Source organism: Schistocerca americana, chromosome 1 (genome assembly GCF_021461395.2).
Source record: "Schistocerca americana isolate TAMUIC-IGC-003095 chromosome 1, iqSchAmer2.1, whole genome shotgun sequence".
Taxonomy (NCBI): Eukaryota; Metazoa; Arthropoda; class Insecta; order Orthoptera; family Acrididae; genus Schistocerca; species Schistocerca americana.
Window position 1 is genome coordinate 291250970 of NC_060119.1, and position 14440 is coordinate 291265409.

General features: G+C 44.2%; 1 protein-coding gene across 5 annotated transcripts in view; it reads right to left on the reverse strand.

Annotated features, from left to right (window-relative positions):
* Positions 1–14440, reverse strand: part of LOC124622113 (organic cation transporter protein-like) — a 252790-nt gene that overhangs the window by 44208 nt on the left and 194142 nt on the right. For all 5 annotated transcript variants that reach the window (XM_047147742.1, XM_047147752.1, XM_047147760.1 and 2 more), the window contains exons 3-6: positions 9375–9603; positions 9193–9296; positions 3863–4017; positions 1242–1410 (exon numbers count right to left, since the gene is read on the reverse strand). In XM_047147742.1, the coding sequence (XP_047003698.1) occupies positions 1242–1410; positions 3863–4017; positions 9193–9296; positions 9375–9603 (657 nt within the window). The remainder of the gene's footprint in view (positions 1–1241; positions 1411–3862; positions 4018–9192; positions 9297–9374; positions 9604–14440) is intronic.

A 14440-nucleotide genomic window follows, 5' to 3' on the forward strand; every position in this document is an offset into this window, starting at 1 on the left:
CAGGGGCTTAGGATGAGCTTTTCACCTGTGGCTTTGTCCGCATACGAAAATGTCAAATATACTTCACGCACATTTAAAATATTTAGTACGTAATTGTACACGCATCTCACCAGCATCTCTAGTGAATTTCGTCCTGCAGTTTTCTTTTTATGCAGCTCAAGATTTTTGTCATATCTCCAGAATTGTGTGTCGTACAATGATATATTTTTGTGGGTATATATGTCTACCGTCTGAAGTACGTTGCGAATAGAGTTGGTAGTACTGAAGTAACAAAATTTCAACGAAATGCACGGTTCAAATGGCTCTGAGCACTATCGACTTAACATACGAGGTCATCAGTCCCCTGGACTTAGAACTACTTAAACCTAACTAACCTAAGGACATCACACATATCCATGCCCGAGGCAGGATTCGAACCTGCGATCGTAGCAGCAGCGCGGTTCCGGACTGAAGCGCCTAGAACCGCTCGGTCACAGCGGCCGGCAGTAATTCATGATGCGACAGTTTCACTGCATTAACAGAGAATATGTAATAACCGATAAAGATTTTTTCATTTCATCATTTTGTGCGGGTTGTCTTCGAGAGAAAGTTTCGTACAGGTTTGAAGTTATGTGTAATGTTTGTTGCAAGTCAAATACTGGACGAATAACGTATGGGCATTCGCGCGTCGTTGGTTACGCTACTTTCTCACCCGCACCCCTTTGATAGATAAGTTGTTCTTAGCCGTATAGAAATTCTTACCAGATGGTACGTGATGTGCACCAAGTTTGGCTGAATTGGTAAAATGCTTTAGGAGGAGATGTGGAACATACATGCGCATGAATTTTTATGACATTTGTGTACTGTATGTGGATTTATGTATACTGTGTTGTACTCAAAGTAACTTCGAGGTCCGTATTTTTTTTTCTATTTGAAGAGTACAGTGCTTTACAAGGCCTGGTCCAACCGCAAGTAGGATGCTGTTGCCTTCCTCTGATCTTCGAAGTGACTTACCCACCCAGATACATAAGGGACTAGCGTGGTCTCCAACAACTGTGGAACATTATCAAACGTTGGCAGAGATGGAAGATCTGAAAGGTGACAAAATTCCTAGAACTGACAGATGATCGAACCCGCGACATTTGGATGCATAGTCTGGCACTTTACCACTGAGCCACCGAGTCTGACAAGCGACGAATCCTCATTGTCGTCCCCCGGTCCACCCCCTACGTTGGGATAAACGCAGGCGTGAAGGTGCTCACCACCAGTAGGAGAGGAAGAGGATGCCGGGCGCGGTGAGCGCCACCTGGAGCAGCCGCCAGTCGCGGATGCAGTAGGCGATCGCGGCGGTCAGCATGTAGCCCAGCGTGAAGAAGGTCTGGCAGCCCACGCCCGCCAGCGTCCGCTTGCTCGGCCCCACCATCTCCATCGCTGCAACACCAACCGATGCCGGCGATCCCTTTAGACCAGGCAACCGATTGCAGGATCGAGATAGTCGCGGCGTGGGCTGGCGAAGACGTGGCCTCTCGCTCAGTAGCTGCAGGATGACTCTCCTCCAGAAGTTGGCAACGCCGTATGTCAACGCCGCACTCAATGTCGATCAGAAACCTCGCTGTTTTGAGTCCATCCCTCAGGTCAGCGATATAAAGAGTCTGCTCTGCACAGCGGCTTCCCTGTTTCCACGGCGCGTCCAGGTGGCGGTACACTTTGGTCCAGTATCTTCCAGAAGACTTTTCAGTACATCCAATTAGCTGTTGATACAAGAAATCATAAAATTTCCACGCCTGTAGAAGAACCCAAATCACGCACAGCGTTGCCTGCGTTAATCCAATTTTCATCCAAGACTGATAATGCTGGGCTAAATCATATTTGTTCATTCAGAACTGTTGCACCATCACTAGTTTTGAAACTAGTGGATTCGCCTTTTATTCCAGGTCAGATTTACAGATAGTAAGGAAAGAGATTGGGTTCGATGTCTTCTTAAGACGAGGTGCTAGATCAGTTGGAAAATGAAGGTCAATATTTAACGTTCATTCGACGAAAAGGCCGTTGGACACGGAGAACAGGCTTGGGAAATACGAGGGAGGCGAAGGCTACCAGTCGAGACAAAAAAGGAACCATCCCGACACTGGCCACAGTCGATTTAGAGAAGTAATTGAAACCTTAAATCTGTATGACTATGCGAGTTTTGAACCGCAGTTCCACTGGTCTGTTTCGCTCCCTAATTCAGTTCGAGGCATCTAGAAGCAAGTGAGAGGAATAGAAGAACGACTCACAGTTACCATAGTGGCCTGTTTGAGGGACGTACCCTGACACTCTCTTGTAATGGCTTTCAAAGAACCTGTATAATCAGGGTGGCTTGACTGGGATTTGAAAACAGCTTCTCTTAATCAGCAGTGGGATCTCTTAACTACTGAAATTATTCTCATCATGTTAACGTAAGCTTTAAGAAGTATTTTTCTCTATAAAAGTAACCAGTTTCTGAGTAGTATATGCACTCGCACTGTAAAGGCCAGCTGTTAGTTCAGAACACGTGGTAGGTTACCGAAATGGGATAAGGAATACTATATTTCCGCACAAACTTTGTGACAAACATTTATAACGTTTGCACATTCTATTAAATGTACAACAATTGTCATTTAAACATAACTCATTGGTCAGAGATCTGTCACAACGTCTGGGTACATCTACGCACCTTCCATAAATTTTTCGTACCAAAACCTTGTAAACATCGTTAGTTATAGCGTCGTGAGAGTTTTGTCTTTCCGCTACTAAGGCAATAGGCTTCGTCTATTTGATGACTACCGGCATCACATTCTCTGACTGTCTAACAGATTTAGTAGCATACCAGTAATTTGTTCTAGACGCTACGTAATTTGTGTTATTCTACTGTTGAAAAAAAATGTCAATACAGTCAAAAGCAACTCGCTCGAGGAACACACCGTTGTTTCAAAATTATTCCAGTAGGACATATATAAGTAGACTGAACCAACAAATGAAAATTTGTAACAAGGCTAGAAATCGAACCCAGGTCTTCTGCTCACCAGGCAGATGCGCTAACCACAACGCCGACGGGTCACAGTGGCTTTCCACAACTGCACGGACTACCTTAACATACCTCCCTCCTGAGCCCAAATTCCCATTCACGCCTGAGCCCACTTTCGTATTCTCCTAAGCTCAAACAATATCGGCCGAACAGTGGGACCCCGACTGAATCGCAGGCAGAGGTGCTTCGGTCAAATGAAACGAACAATGCCGTTCGATTTTAGGGAGAACACCAAAGTGGGCTGATGCCTGAATGGGAATTTGAATTGAGGAGGGAGGCACGCTAGAATAGTCCGCGCAGTTGTTCAAATCTACTGCGCCAGGGTTGCGCCGTGTGTAGTGCATCGGTCTAGTAGAGCACGGGACCCGGAGGGGGGGGGGGGGGGTCGAATCCCAGCCTTGGTACAAATTTTCGTTCATCGCTTCAGTCTTCATATAAACATCATTGATGCTCGAAACTAGAAAGGTCTCTGGGGCCGTATAGTTCCATTTGAAAGAAATACAAAAACTTCCAATCCCCAGTTTCTGACTGACGATTTTGGGAGGTTTTCCTTGATGATCAGGCAAATGTGGGGACTGGTGATCCCCTCTTAAGTATTCCATGTCCTCTGCCCCAACTCCGTGATGTGATTTGACTGGAAAGAACCAAATGCTCTATGACATCCCTCATTTCATACTCGTGTACGGATTGTTTGTTAAACTGCATTAGGGAAGGCACTCTACAGGAGGAACTTATCTTTGATCTACTAATTTTACTGTTTAGGACAATGCTGGAATTAGATAAGAGAAACTGTATCATTTTTGGTGTTAGTAAGATAAGGCACTGCTAGGTACTAACCGAGCACGTATGCGACGAGGAAGACACCGGACGACGTCATACCGATGATGAGCCGCATGAAGGCGAACGAGTAGTACTCTGGCGCACCGGCCACCATGAAACCGGCGGTCACCTGCAGCACCAGCGACACGAGGAACACCTTGCGACGGCCGTACCTGCAAATATAGTTTCGTCTCACTGCTGCGTCACCAGGAGCGTGACTCTACAAAGTCTTCAGTTACGTTCTACATTTTCCGCAGTGTTACAAGTACGAATATGACTGACGCATGAATAGAACCATAAACTGCCCAGGTTGCGTTACCGTACAGTGCCTTGACAATGTGGCACCAAACCAAGAAAAGAAGTTTTGAGTGTTGGATTCTACGAGATGTTTACCTGTTACAACAGTGCAGTGTGCATTGAAAAGGAACTGCGGAAAAGAATGACAATGTAAAAACACCATTGTGCATTGGTATCGACAATATAGGGACACTGGTTGTCTGTGAACAGTAACCTAGTGGCCGACCAAGTGTGCCAGAAGCCATGTGCAGAGCGCGAGGATAGGTTTCGTACATACTAAAAAAAAAATCAACGGTCCGCGCAAGCTACGAACTTGGAATACCGAAGCAAACTACGCACATTATTTTGCGACGGTGGCTATAATTTTGCATCACAACACAGCAAGCACTTGAGGATGAACATTTCGCCTCCAGGTTGATATTCAGCGACGAAGCAACCTCCCATTTATCTGGTAAAGGTAATCGCCACAATATAAATATGTAGGATACTGAATATCCTCATGAAAAAAAAATGCTTCAAATGGTTCTAAGCGCTATGGGATTTAACATGTGAGGTCATCAGTCCCCTAGATTTAGAACTACTTAAACCTAACTAACCTAAGGACATCACACACATCCATGCCCGAGGCAGGATTCGAACCTGCGACGTAGCAGGCGCGCAGTTCCTGCCTGAAGCGCCTAGAACTGCTCGGCCACAGCGGCCGGCCATCCTCACGAAATTGCAGTGAATGAACGAGATTCGGGAAAGACGATGTATGCGCCGTTTTACTCCTGCAGAGAGACTGTGATGGGTACCCCTCATGTTAACATATTGCTGTTGCGGTTTTTTTTCCAAACTGACTGCTGAAATCGAGAATTTCACCTCCAATCAAGGCGGGGCGCTCCCTCACTGGAGCATCCGTGTTCGTCGCTTCATAAACGACGAACTTCCGAATTTTTGGTATGGGCATAGTGGTGAAGATGACGCGGCTCTGTTTCCTTAGCCCCCCCAGGTCGCCTGACCTAACGCGTTGCAAACTTTGTGAGTTTACGGTTCTACTCGTGCAGCAATCAAATTTATACATCTAATTTTTGGGAAAATACAGAGACCTGGAAATTAATAAATCGTTTATAGCATAAATTAAATTTCCTTTTCTTTATGTCTGTGGCCACAAATTTTTTGTCACTTATAGTAGTTACAGTAGTGAACATATTTTAGGGATCGGCCAACCGCAGCCACAGTTCCATATGGTGAATGAAATCTTCCGCACTGGCTGTAAAAAAACTTTTAGTAAGAGTCACAACTGGTTTCTCATCATTGGAGATGCATCTTCATTGGCAAGTTTATTTTTCCAGTCATGACGCAGCAAAAAGAATGCTTAGAAAGAAGTCCCACCGTTTAATGTCGAGATGAAACCAACAGCACTCTAAAAGCGTTTGTCTGTGATTAAACTCACCGGGAACGCGCTGCACCATGGCGTAGACACCATAGTAGTGTGCACGGCGGCACACTTTTGTGATGTCCACGGCGTGGTGTAGCGTGAATCCAGCCAGATTAATAACACAAAAACGCTTTTAGCGTGCTATTGGCTTAATCTTGACGATTAACGATGGGACGTGTCTCTATGCTTTCCCTTTGCAGCGCCATGACTACTTAAAAAATTGAATCTATCGCCTGAAAATGCATCTCCAATGATGCGAAACCGGTCGTGACATATTAATAAAAGTATTTTATCAGCTAGTGCGGAAGATTTTATTCACCATTGCAATAGTAATCAAAAGCGTGAATAACGTGCCAATTATGCTAGCTTGCGATACTCTTTTTCTTAATTCCAAAATTCCTTCTTGACAAGCGAAGTTTTATCGTTGATGTTGCTTAGTCGTGACATTATCGGAGATCATAGTAACGGAAACTATAGCCACAAAAACTGTCTTTCGATAGCGAACGTTTCGATTTACATCACTCTTACATAGTCCAGAGGTGTTGTATTTACACAATGAAGACCTAACGAGATGCTAAAGCACGTTAGTCAGGTAAAATTATTATGTTGATTTTATTACTGGTTTGGTGAATAAGTTCGCAGCGTTTTTCCATACGTTTGACGGACACAACAGATACACATAGCACAGGCTTCATTCATCAATAATATATTCTCATTGACTATTTACAACAGCCTGCCAACGCTGGGGTAACTTTCAGTTTCCTCCACAGTAGAAATCACGTGATTTTGAGGCGAAAAACATTTCGAACCATGTTTGGAGCGCATTTTTCTCCAGAAGGGAAGTTCCACGAAGATCGTTCGATAGAGAGCGGAAAACGTGAAGTCTCAGGGCGCAAGATCGGGTAAATAAGGTGGTGTGAAGTGATTTCTGAACCCAACTTCTTTATAGCGCTTTTTATCAGTCTAGCAGAATGCGGACGGTCGTTATCGTGGAGTAGCGTCACTTCATGCAGTCTTACGGTGTTCTTCGATTGCCTCTGCAAGACGTCTCAGTTGTTGACAGTAAAAGTCAGCAGTGATGGTTACATCTCAGGGAAGCAGTTTGTGGTACAACACACAGTCGCTGGTTTGACCAGATGCTTAGCATTATCTTCTGTGGATGTGCGTAGACCATTGCGTTGCTTTGTTTGACCTCAACTGTTCCTTTCTTTTTCTTGTGTTAGCATAAAGACACCATTTCTCGTCACCAGTAGCGATACAGAGTAGGGGAGGTCGGTGGTGTTCACGAGCGAATGCATGATCAGCAAGCAGAAATGCACATATGACCACCCGCTGATTTTTGTGATTTTGGCTTAGAACATGTGGTACCCATACGCACGGTTTTTGAATCTTTTGTATTCAAATGTCGCACGGTAGTGGAATTATAACAGTTCATCATATTTGCCGGTCCTCGAATACACTGACGTGGACCATTGTGGATTAATGCATTTTTAAGCGATCTTCTTCAAACCGCGAAGGTCTTCCTGAACGTGGAGAGTCATTAAGATCAAAACGATCCTCCTCAAAACGAGAAAACCAGTTTCTTGTCGTGCTCTATCGAATGGCATTATCCTCATACGCGACACAAATGTTACTGGCTACATCCGCTGCTGTCACCCCTCTATTGAATTCAGAGAAAGGAATATGTTGGAAATGTTCCAATTTCTCCACTTGGTATTCCACTTTCTAGTATCCGCTATCTGCAAATGACAAAATAACAATATGTAGGCTCAAAGAACAACAGTGAACTACCAAAAAAATGACAAGCGATAAATAGTCGCGTAGCAACCGGAATACCAACGTGAAAAAAGAACTACGAACTTATACACGAACCATAGTTAGTCACCGGTTTGAGTAGAATGAAATGGCAGTGACTCATGTACTGCATAATCTTGTCATTTCGAACAGATGGTGAAGCCGGATTATGTCCGAATGCCGTATGAATTAACCGATTCGGCCTTTAAACAATTAACGATGTGGACATGCTACGCCATGTACCGTAGAGGAAGTAGTTCATATTGTATCGAATATACCGGGTGATCAAAAAGTCAGTATAAATTTGAAAACTTAATGAACCACGGAATAGTGTAGATAAAGAGGTAAAATTGACACACATGCTTGGGATGACATGGCGTTTTATTAGAAAAAAAACCACCCCGTATTGCTAGACGCGTGAAAGATCTCTTGCGCGCGTCGTTTGGTGATGATCGCGTGCTCAGCCGCTGCTTTCGTCATGCTTGGCCTCCCAGATCTCCCGACCTCAGTCCGTGCCATTATTGGCTTTGGGGTTACCTGAAGTCGCAAGTGTATCGTGATCGACCCACATCTCTAGGGATGCTGAAAGGCAACATCCGACGCCGATGCCTCACCATAATGTATTGCGAATACATAGAAAGAAGGATCCTTTATTGTATGATTATATGATAGCGGAACAAACACTGGTAGCAGTTACGTCTGTAAAATATCTGGGAGTATGCGTGCGGAATGATTTGAAGTGGAATGATCATATAAAATTAATTGTTGGTAAGGCGGGTACCAGGTTGAGATTCATTGGGAGAGTGCTTAGAAAATGTAGTCCATCAACAAAGGAGGTGGCTTACAAAACACTCGTTCGACCTATACTTGAGTATTGCTCATCAGTGTGGGATCCGTACCAGGTCGGGTTGACTGAAGAGAGAGAGAAGATCCGAAGAAGAGCGGCGCGTTTCGTTACCGGGTTATTTGGTAACCGTGATAGCGTTACGGAGATGTTTAATAAACTCAAGTGGCAGACTCTGCAAGAGAGGCGCTCTGCATCGCGGTGTAACTTGCTCGCCAGGTTTCGAGAGGGTGCGTTTCTGGATGAGGTATCGAATATATTGCTTCCCCCTACTTATACCTCCCGAGGAGATCACGAATGTAAAATTAGAGAGATTAGAGCGCGCACGGAGGCTTTCAGACAGTCGTTCTTCCCGCGAACCATACGCGACTGGAACAGGAAAGGGAGGTAATGACAGTGGCACGTAAAGTGCCCTCCGCCACACACCGTTGGGTGGCTTGTGGAGTATCAATGTAGATGTAGATAACTCCGGACATGCTTTACAGTGCTGTTCACAACATTATTCCTCGACTACAGCTATTCTTGAGGAATGATGGTGGACATATTGAGCATTCCCTGTAAAGAACATCCTCTTTGCTTTGCCTTACTTTGTTATGCTAATTATTGCTATTCTGATGAGATAAAGCGCCATCTGTCGGACATTTTTTGAACGTTTCTATTTTTTGGTTCTAATAAAACACCATGTCATTCCAAGCATGCCTGTTAATTTGTACCTCTCTATCTACATTATTCCGTGATTTATTCAGTTTTCAAATTTATACTGCCTTTTTGATCACCCGGTACATGTGAAAATGTAGCTGCGCGATACACTGCGTGAGATTATAATTTGGAATTCATCAACAAAATAATGACACTGGGGCCTGTAAGACCCAAAAGTCCACGCAGTGTCCCACGTAATGAGAGCATACGACACTGTTGCCGGTGGATGACGCTACACCGTAGACAGCGCTCTGCCGTGTCCAGACTTCAGTACAGCGCAGCGGACGCACTCACTTGTCGGACAGAGCTCCGAACGTTACTGCTCCCAGCAGGACTCCCAGCATGACGCACGCGTCTGCGGTCGCTCGCAGCCACTCCCTGCCGCACACCAGGTCCCACTGCAACACGATACACGAACGTGAGAGACCAGGAAAACACGCGACACTCGAGTACGCGGATATCAGTGGGGTACTCACGTCGGTGGTGGCGCTACTGGAAATCTGCGAGGTGTCGTAGACGTAGGACTCGCAGGGCACGGAGACGTTCGAGGGCACGCCGTACTCGAAGTACTCCGCCTCGAAGTCGGCGTCGAGGCGTCGGCAGGAGGACCAGGCGTCGGCGCGCTCGTCCCAGGGCAGCGTCATGTTGACCAGCGCTGCCGGCAGCGAGTACTCCGGGTCGGGACCCTCGTAGGGCAGCCTGCACCTGCGCAGGCGAGCGCGCAGGTTCAACGTGCGTCCCCACTACTACTATAGTCTAGCACGGGTATTCGACCACATGATCTTGTGTGCATGTGTGTGTGTGTGTGTGTGTGTGTGTGTGTGTGTGTGTGTGTGTGTGTGTGTGCGCGCGCGCGCGTTTTTTGGAAATCCTCTGTTACCCAATCGGCCACACAGTTCTACTAACCAGGTGTCAATAAACGATCGTGATGAAACTCGTGTGGAGATGGGGCAAAGTAATTTTTTTTCTCGCTTGTGCCCAATTTGATTTAAAGGGTAAAACACCCTGAAGGCAATTTGGCATATTAGGTTTGGGGAGAATATCTTTGAAACAATGATGTTTGTAAAAACACTTCATATATAGAAGTTTATAAGTAACCATGAACTACATGAACCATGGACATTGCCGTTGGTGGGGAGGCTTGCGTGCCTCAGCGATACAGATAGCCGTACCGTAGGTGCAACCACAACGCAGGGGTATCTGTTGAGAGTCCAGACAAACGTGTGGTTCCTGAAGAGGGGCAGCAGCCTTTTCAGTACTTGCAGGGGCAACAGTCTGGATGATTGACTGATCTGGCCTTGTAACACTAACCAAAACGGCCTTGCTGTGCTGATACTGCGAATGGCTAAAAAGCAAGGGGAAACCACAGCCATAATTTTTCCCGAGGGCATGCAGCTTTATAAGAGTCGAGGGGCATGAAAGGGAAGCAGTGGTTGGGAAGGGAGTGAGACAGGGTTGTAGCCTATCCCCGATGTCATTCAATCTGTATATTGAGCAAGTAGTAAAGGAAATAAAAGAAAAATTCGGAGTAGGAATTAAAATCCATGGAGAACAAATAAAAACTTTGAGGTTCACTGATGACATTGTAATTGTGACAGAGACAGTAAAGGACCTGGAAGAGCAGCTGAACGGAATGGCCAGTGTCTTGAAAGGAGGATATAAGATGAACATCAACAAAAGTAAAAAGAGGATAATGGAATTTAGTCGAATTAAACCGGGTGGTGCTGCGGGAATTAGATTAGGAAATGAGACGCTTAAAGTAGTAAACGAGTTTAGCTATTTGGGGAGCAAAATAACTCATGATGGTCGAAGTTGAGAGGATATAAATGGCAATGGCAAGAAAAGTGTTTCTAAAGAAGAGAAATTTGTTAACATCGAGTATAGATTTAAGTGTCAGGAAGTCGTTTCTGAAAGTATTTGTATGGTGTGTAGCCATGTATGGAAGTGAAACGTGGCCGATAAATAGTTTAGACAAGAGAATAGAAGCTTTCGAAATGTGGTGCTACTGAATAATGCTGAAGATTAGATGGGTAGATCACGTAACTAATGAAGTATTCAATAGGATCGGGGAGATGAGAAGTTTGTGGCACAACTTGACTAGAAGAAGGGATCGGTTGGTAGGACAGGTTCTGAGGCAACAAGGGATCACAAATTTAGTATTGGAGGGCAGCGCGGAGGGTAAAAATCGTAGAGGAAGACCAAGAGATGAATACATTAAACAGATTCAGAAGGATGTAGGTTGCAGTAGGTACTGGGAGATGAAGCAGCTTGCACAGGATAGAGTAGCATGGAGAGCTGCATCAAACCAGTCTCAGGACTGAAGACCAAAACAACAAGTAATTAACGTTCTTGAAAACCATATAATTATTTTTGTAAAAATTTGAAATTTTGCAAAATACCTCACAATCATTACTTTGGAAAAAGAGAACGTTTGTTACAACAAATTAAAGAAGCTGACAAGCTACATACCTCCATGTGTAACGAAGCTAGTTTCTGAAATGTAGTTTTCCTAAAATAAGTTGTACACAATATGTTGCCAGGTTATTTTCAACATAACTAATTAAAATATCAAAATATTCATTATTAGTGTAGTTATTTATTTTACTTATACTTTTTTCTGTTTTAAATTGTTTATGTTTATATCAACTTTTGTTGGAAGCACTCTGTGAGAAGATTTTCAGATCTACACTGAAGCGCCGAAGAAAGTCGTATAGGCACGTGTATTCAAATACAGAGAGATAAAAACAGGCAGAATGCGGCGCTGCGGTCGGCAACTCCTGTATAAGACGTCTGGCGCAGTTGTTAGATCGGTTACTGCTGCTACAGTGGCATGTTATCAAGATTTGAGTTTGAACGCGGTGTTACAGTCGGCGCACGAGCGATGGGACACAGCAACTCCGGGGTGGCGATGAAGGGGGGATTTTTCCGTACGACCATTTCACGAGTGTACCGTATATATCAGGAATCCCGTAAAACCTCAAATCTCAGACATCGTTGTGGCCGGAAAAACATCCTGTAAAAGAGGGATCAACGACGACTGATCAGAATCGTTCAACGTGGCAGAAGTGCAATCCTTTCGAAAATTGCTCCAGATTTCAATGCTGGGCCACCATCAAGTATCAGTGTGCGAACCATTCAACGAAACATCACGATATGGGCTTTCGGAGCCGACAGCCCACTCGTGTACCCTTGATGACTGCACGACAAAGCTTTACGCCTCGTCTGAATCCGTCAACGTCGATATTGGACCGTTGATGATTGGAAACATTTTGCCTGTTCGGACGAGTCTCGTTTCAGATTATATCGAGCGGGTGAATGTGTACGGGTATGAAGACAGCCTCATGAATCCATGGACCCTGCATGCTAGCAGTGGACTCTTCAAGCCGGTGTAGGCTCTGTAATGGTGTGGGGTGTCAGCAGCTAGAGTGATATGGGACCCCTGACACATCTTGATACGAGTCAGACAGGTGACACATATGCAAGTATTGTCTCTGATCACTTGCATCCATTCATGTCCATTGTGCATTCTGTCAGATTTGGGCAAATCTAGCAGTACAATGCGTTACCCCACGCGTCCACAATTGCTACAGAGTGGCTCCAGGAACACTCTTCTGAGTTGAACACTTCCGCTTACCACCAACCTCTACAGACATGAAAATTATTGAGCAGATATGGGATGCCCTGCAACGTGCTGTTCAGAAGAGATCTCCACCCTGTCGTACTCTTACGGATTTTTGGACAGCCTTGCAGGATTCATGATATCATTTCCCTCCAGCACTACTTCAGACAGTCGAGTTCATGCCACACCGTGTTGCGGCACTTCTGATTGCTCGCCGGGGCCCTACACGATATTAGGCAGGCGTACCAGTTTTTTGGCTCTTCAATGTACTTCTGTTCAATGATTCGTGTTAATCTCCACTTGAGAAACGATACAAATAAGCTGATACACGCCTGATACAAATCAGGATATTTAGAAGATCACCTGTTACAATTTGAATTCCTGCTTAACTTTATTTTGCATTGTGTTCTCCACTATGTATATTATGAGAAGAAATTTCTTTCATTTTATGTGAGTCGGGTAAGAAAATGTTATATTCAATTAATGAAGTACAATACACGGAACGGTAAATAAGAAATTAGTGTAAAACGTTAAATAATTTAAAACGTAAAATAAATGTAGCTCAAATACCACCAACAACAATTAATGTTTCGATATTGTAGTTAAGTTTGTTGGAAGTACTCTGCCAGCACACTGTGTACAGCTTATTTTCCGAACATGCTATTTCAGAAACCAGCTTTATTACACATCGATGTATGTAGTTTGAAAGCTGCTTTAATATATGTTGAAAAAAAAGAATTCAGCTTACATACTTGATGGTGGTGGAATATTTTGGAAACTTTCAAATGTTTACAAAAATTGATTATACAATTTTCGGGAACGTATCAATTTATGAGAAACTTTTCTTATCGTTTTCCTCCAAACCTAACGTGCAAAATTGACTTTCAGGATATGTTTAACCCCCATAAAAATGAAACTGGACACAAAACAAAAATACGTATTGTATTACTGTGCCCCTCTACACAGCTGCCTAGTTACATCGATATCGTTTATTGACATTTGGGTATGTTTCCTTGTAAGTACCAGCTGGTTATAATTAAAGTCAGGATTTTCTACCATTGCAGCGCGAACTGTGTACATGCCAGGACGCTGAAATACCTTAGGTGGGTTAATTAATCTGTGTGCTCGCGGAGTAAGCTGAAAAAATAATAGTTTCACTTTCTGCCAACAGGTACCAATACGGCGCTATAAGCTGTCAGAATGTGAAATGCTTCCTGTTTTGACATCAGTAGGCTGTTTGTCGGTTGTCAGTGTTTAAGTGACTTTTCGTACAAAGAGTTAAGACGGCTCCAGTTTTTCGTACGAACTGCAATGATTATGGAGAAGAAATTTTGCAGCCAGAGCTCGAATTGTGTCACTGTAATTATCTCTTCCCTGGACAACAGTTCAAACGATTTTGCGGGCACATTTTACACTGGTAACCCTAAAAGGTTCAGAATGTGCACCATATAAAGCCTGAAGATAGGCTACAACAACGTGACTTTGCTCATCGTATTTTGATATGTATGGAAGTGGAGGATACGTAGCAGGGGAATATTCTTTGGACGAACTAGGTACATTTTACTACCCATAGTGCCGCGAATGCACGACACTATCGCGTATGGCAGCGGTCTTCAAACTTTTTAGTCCGCGGGCCACATTGACTCCTCCACGAAGTCATAAGGGCCAAGATCTACCTAGTGGGATTAAAGCACCCCAGCACTCCATGATCACCGTAATGTAAGGCTAAAGGAAAGATGAAATCGCAAAAATTTGTTTGGGAATAGCTAGCACTGAAACGAACTACGATTTGTATTTAATTACATAATTTTGATTGGTGGACGTACCTGACCGAAATTCAGGCGTATTTTATTCTGGCGAATTTCACCGACAAAAAAGTATGTCACTGCACATTCTTCACGAAAGCGTCCTGCAAAGTTGACG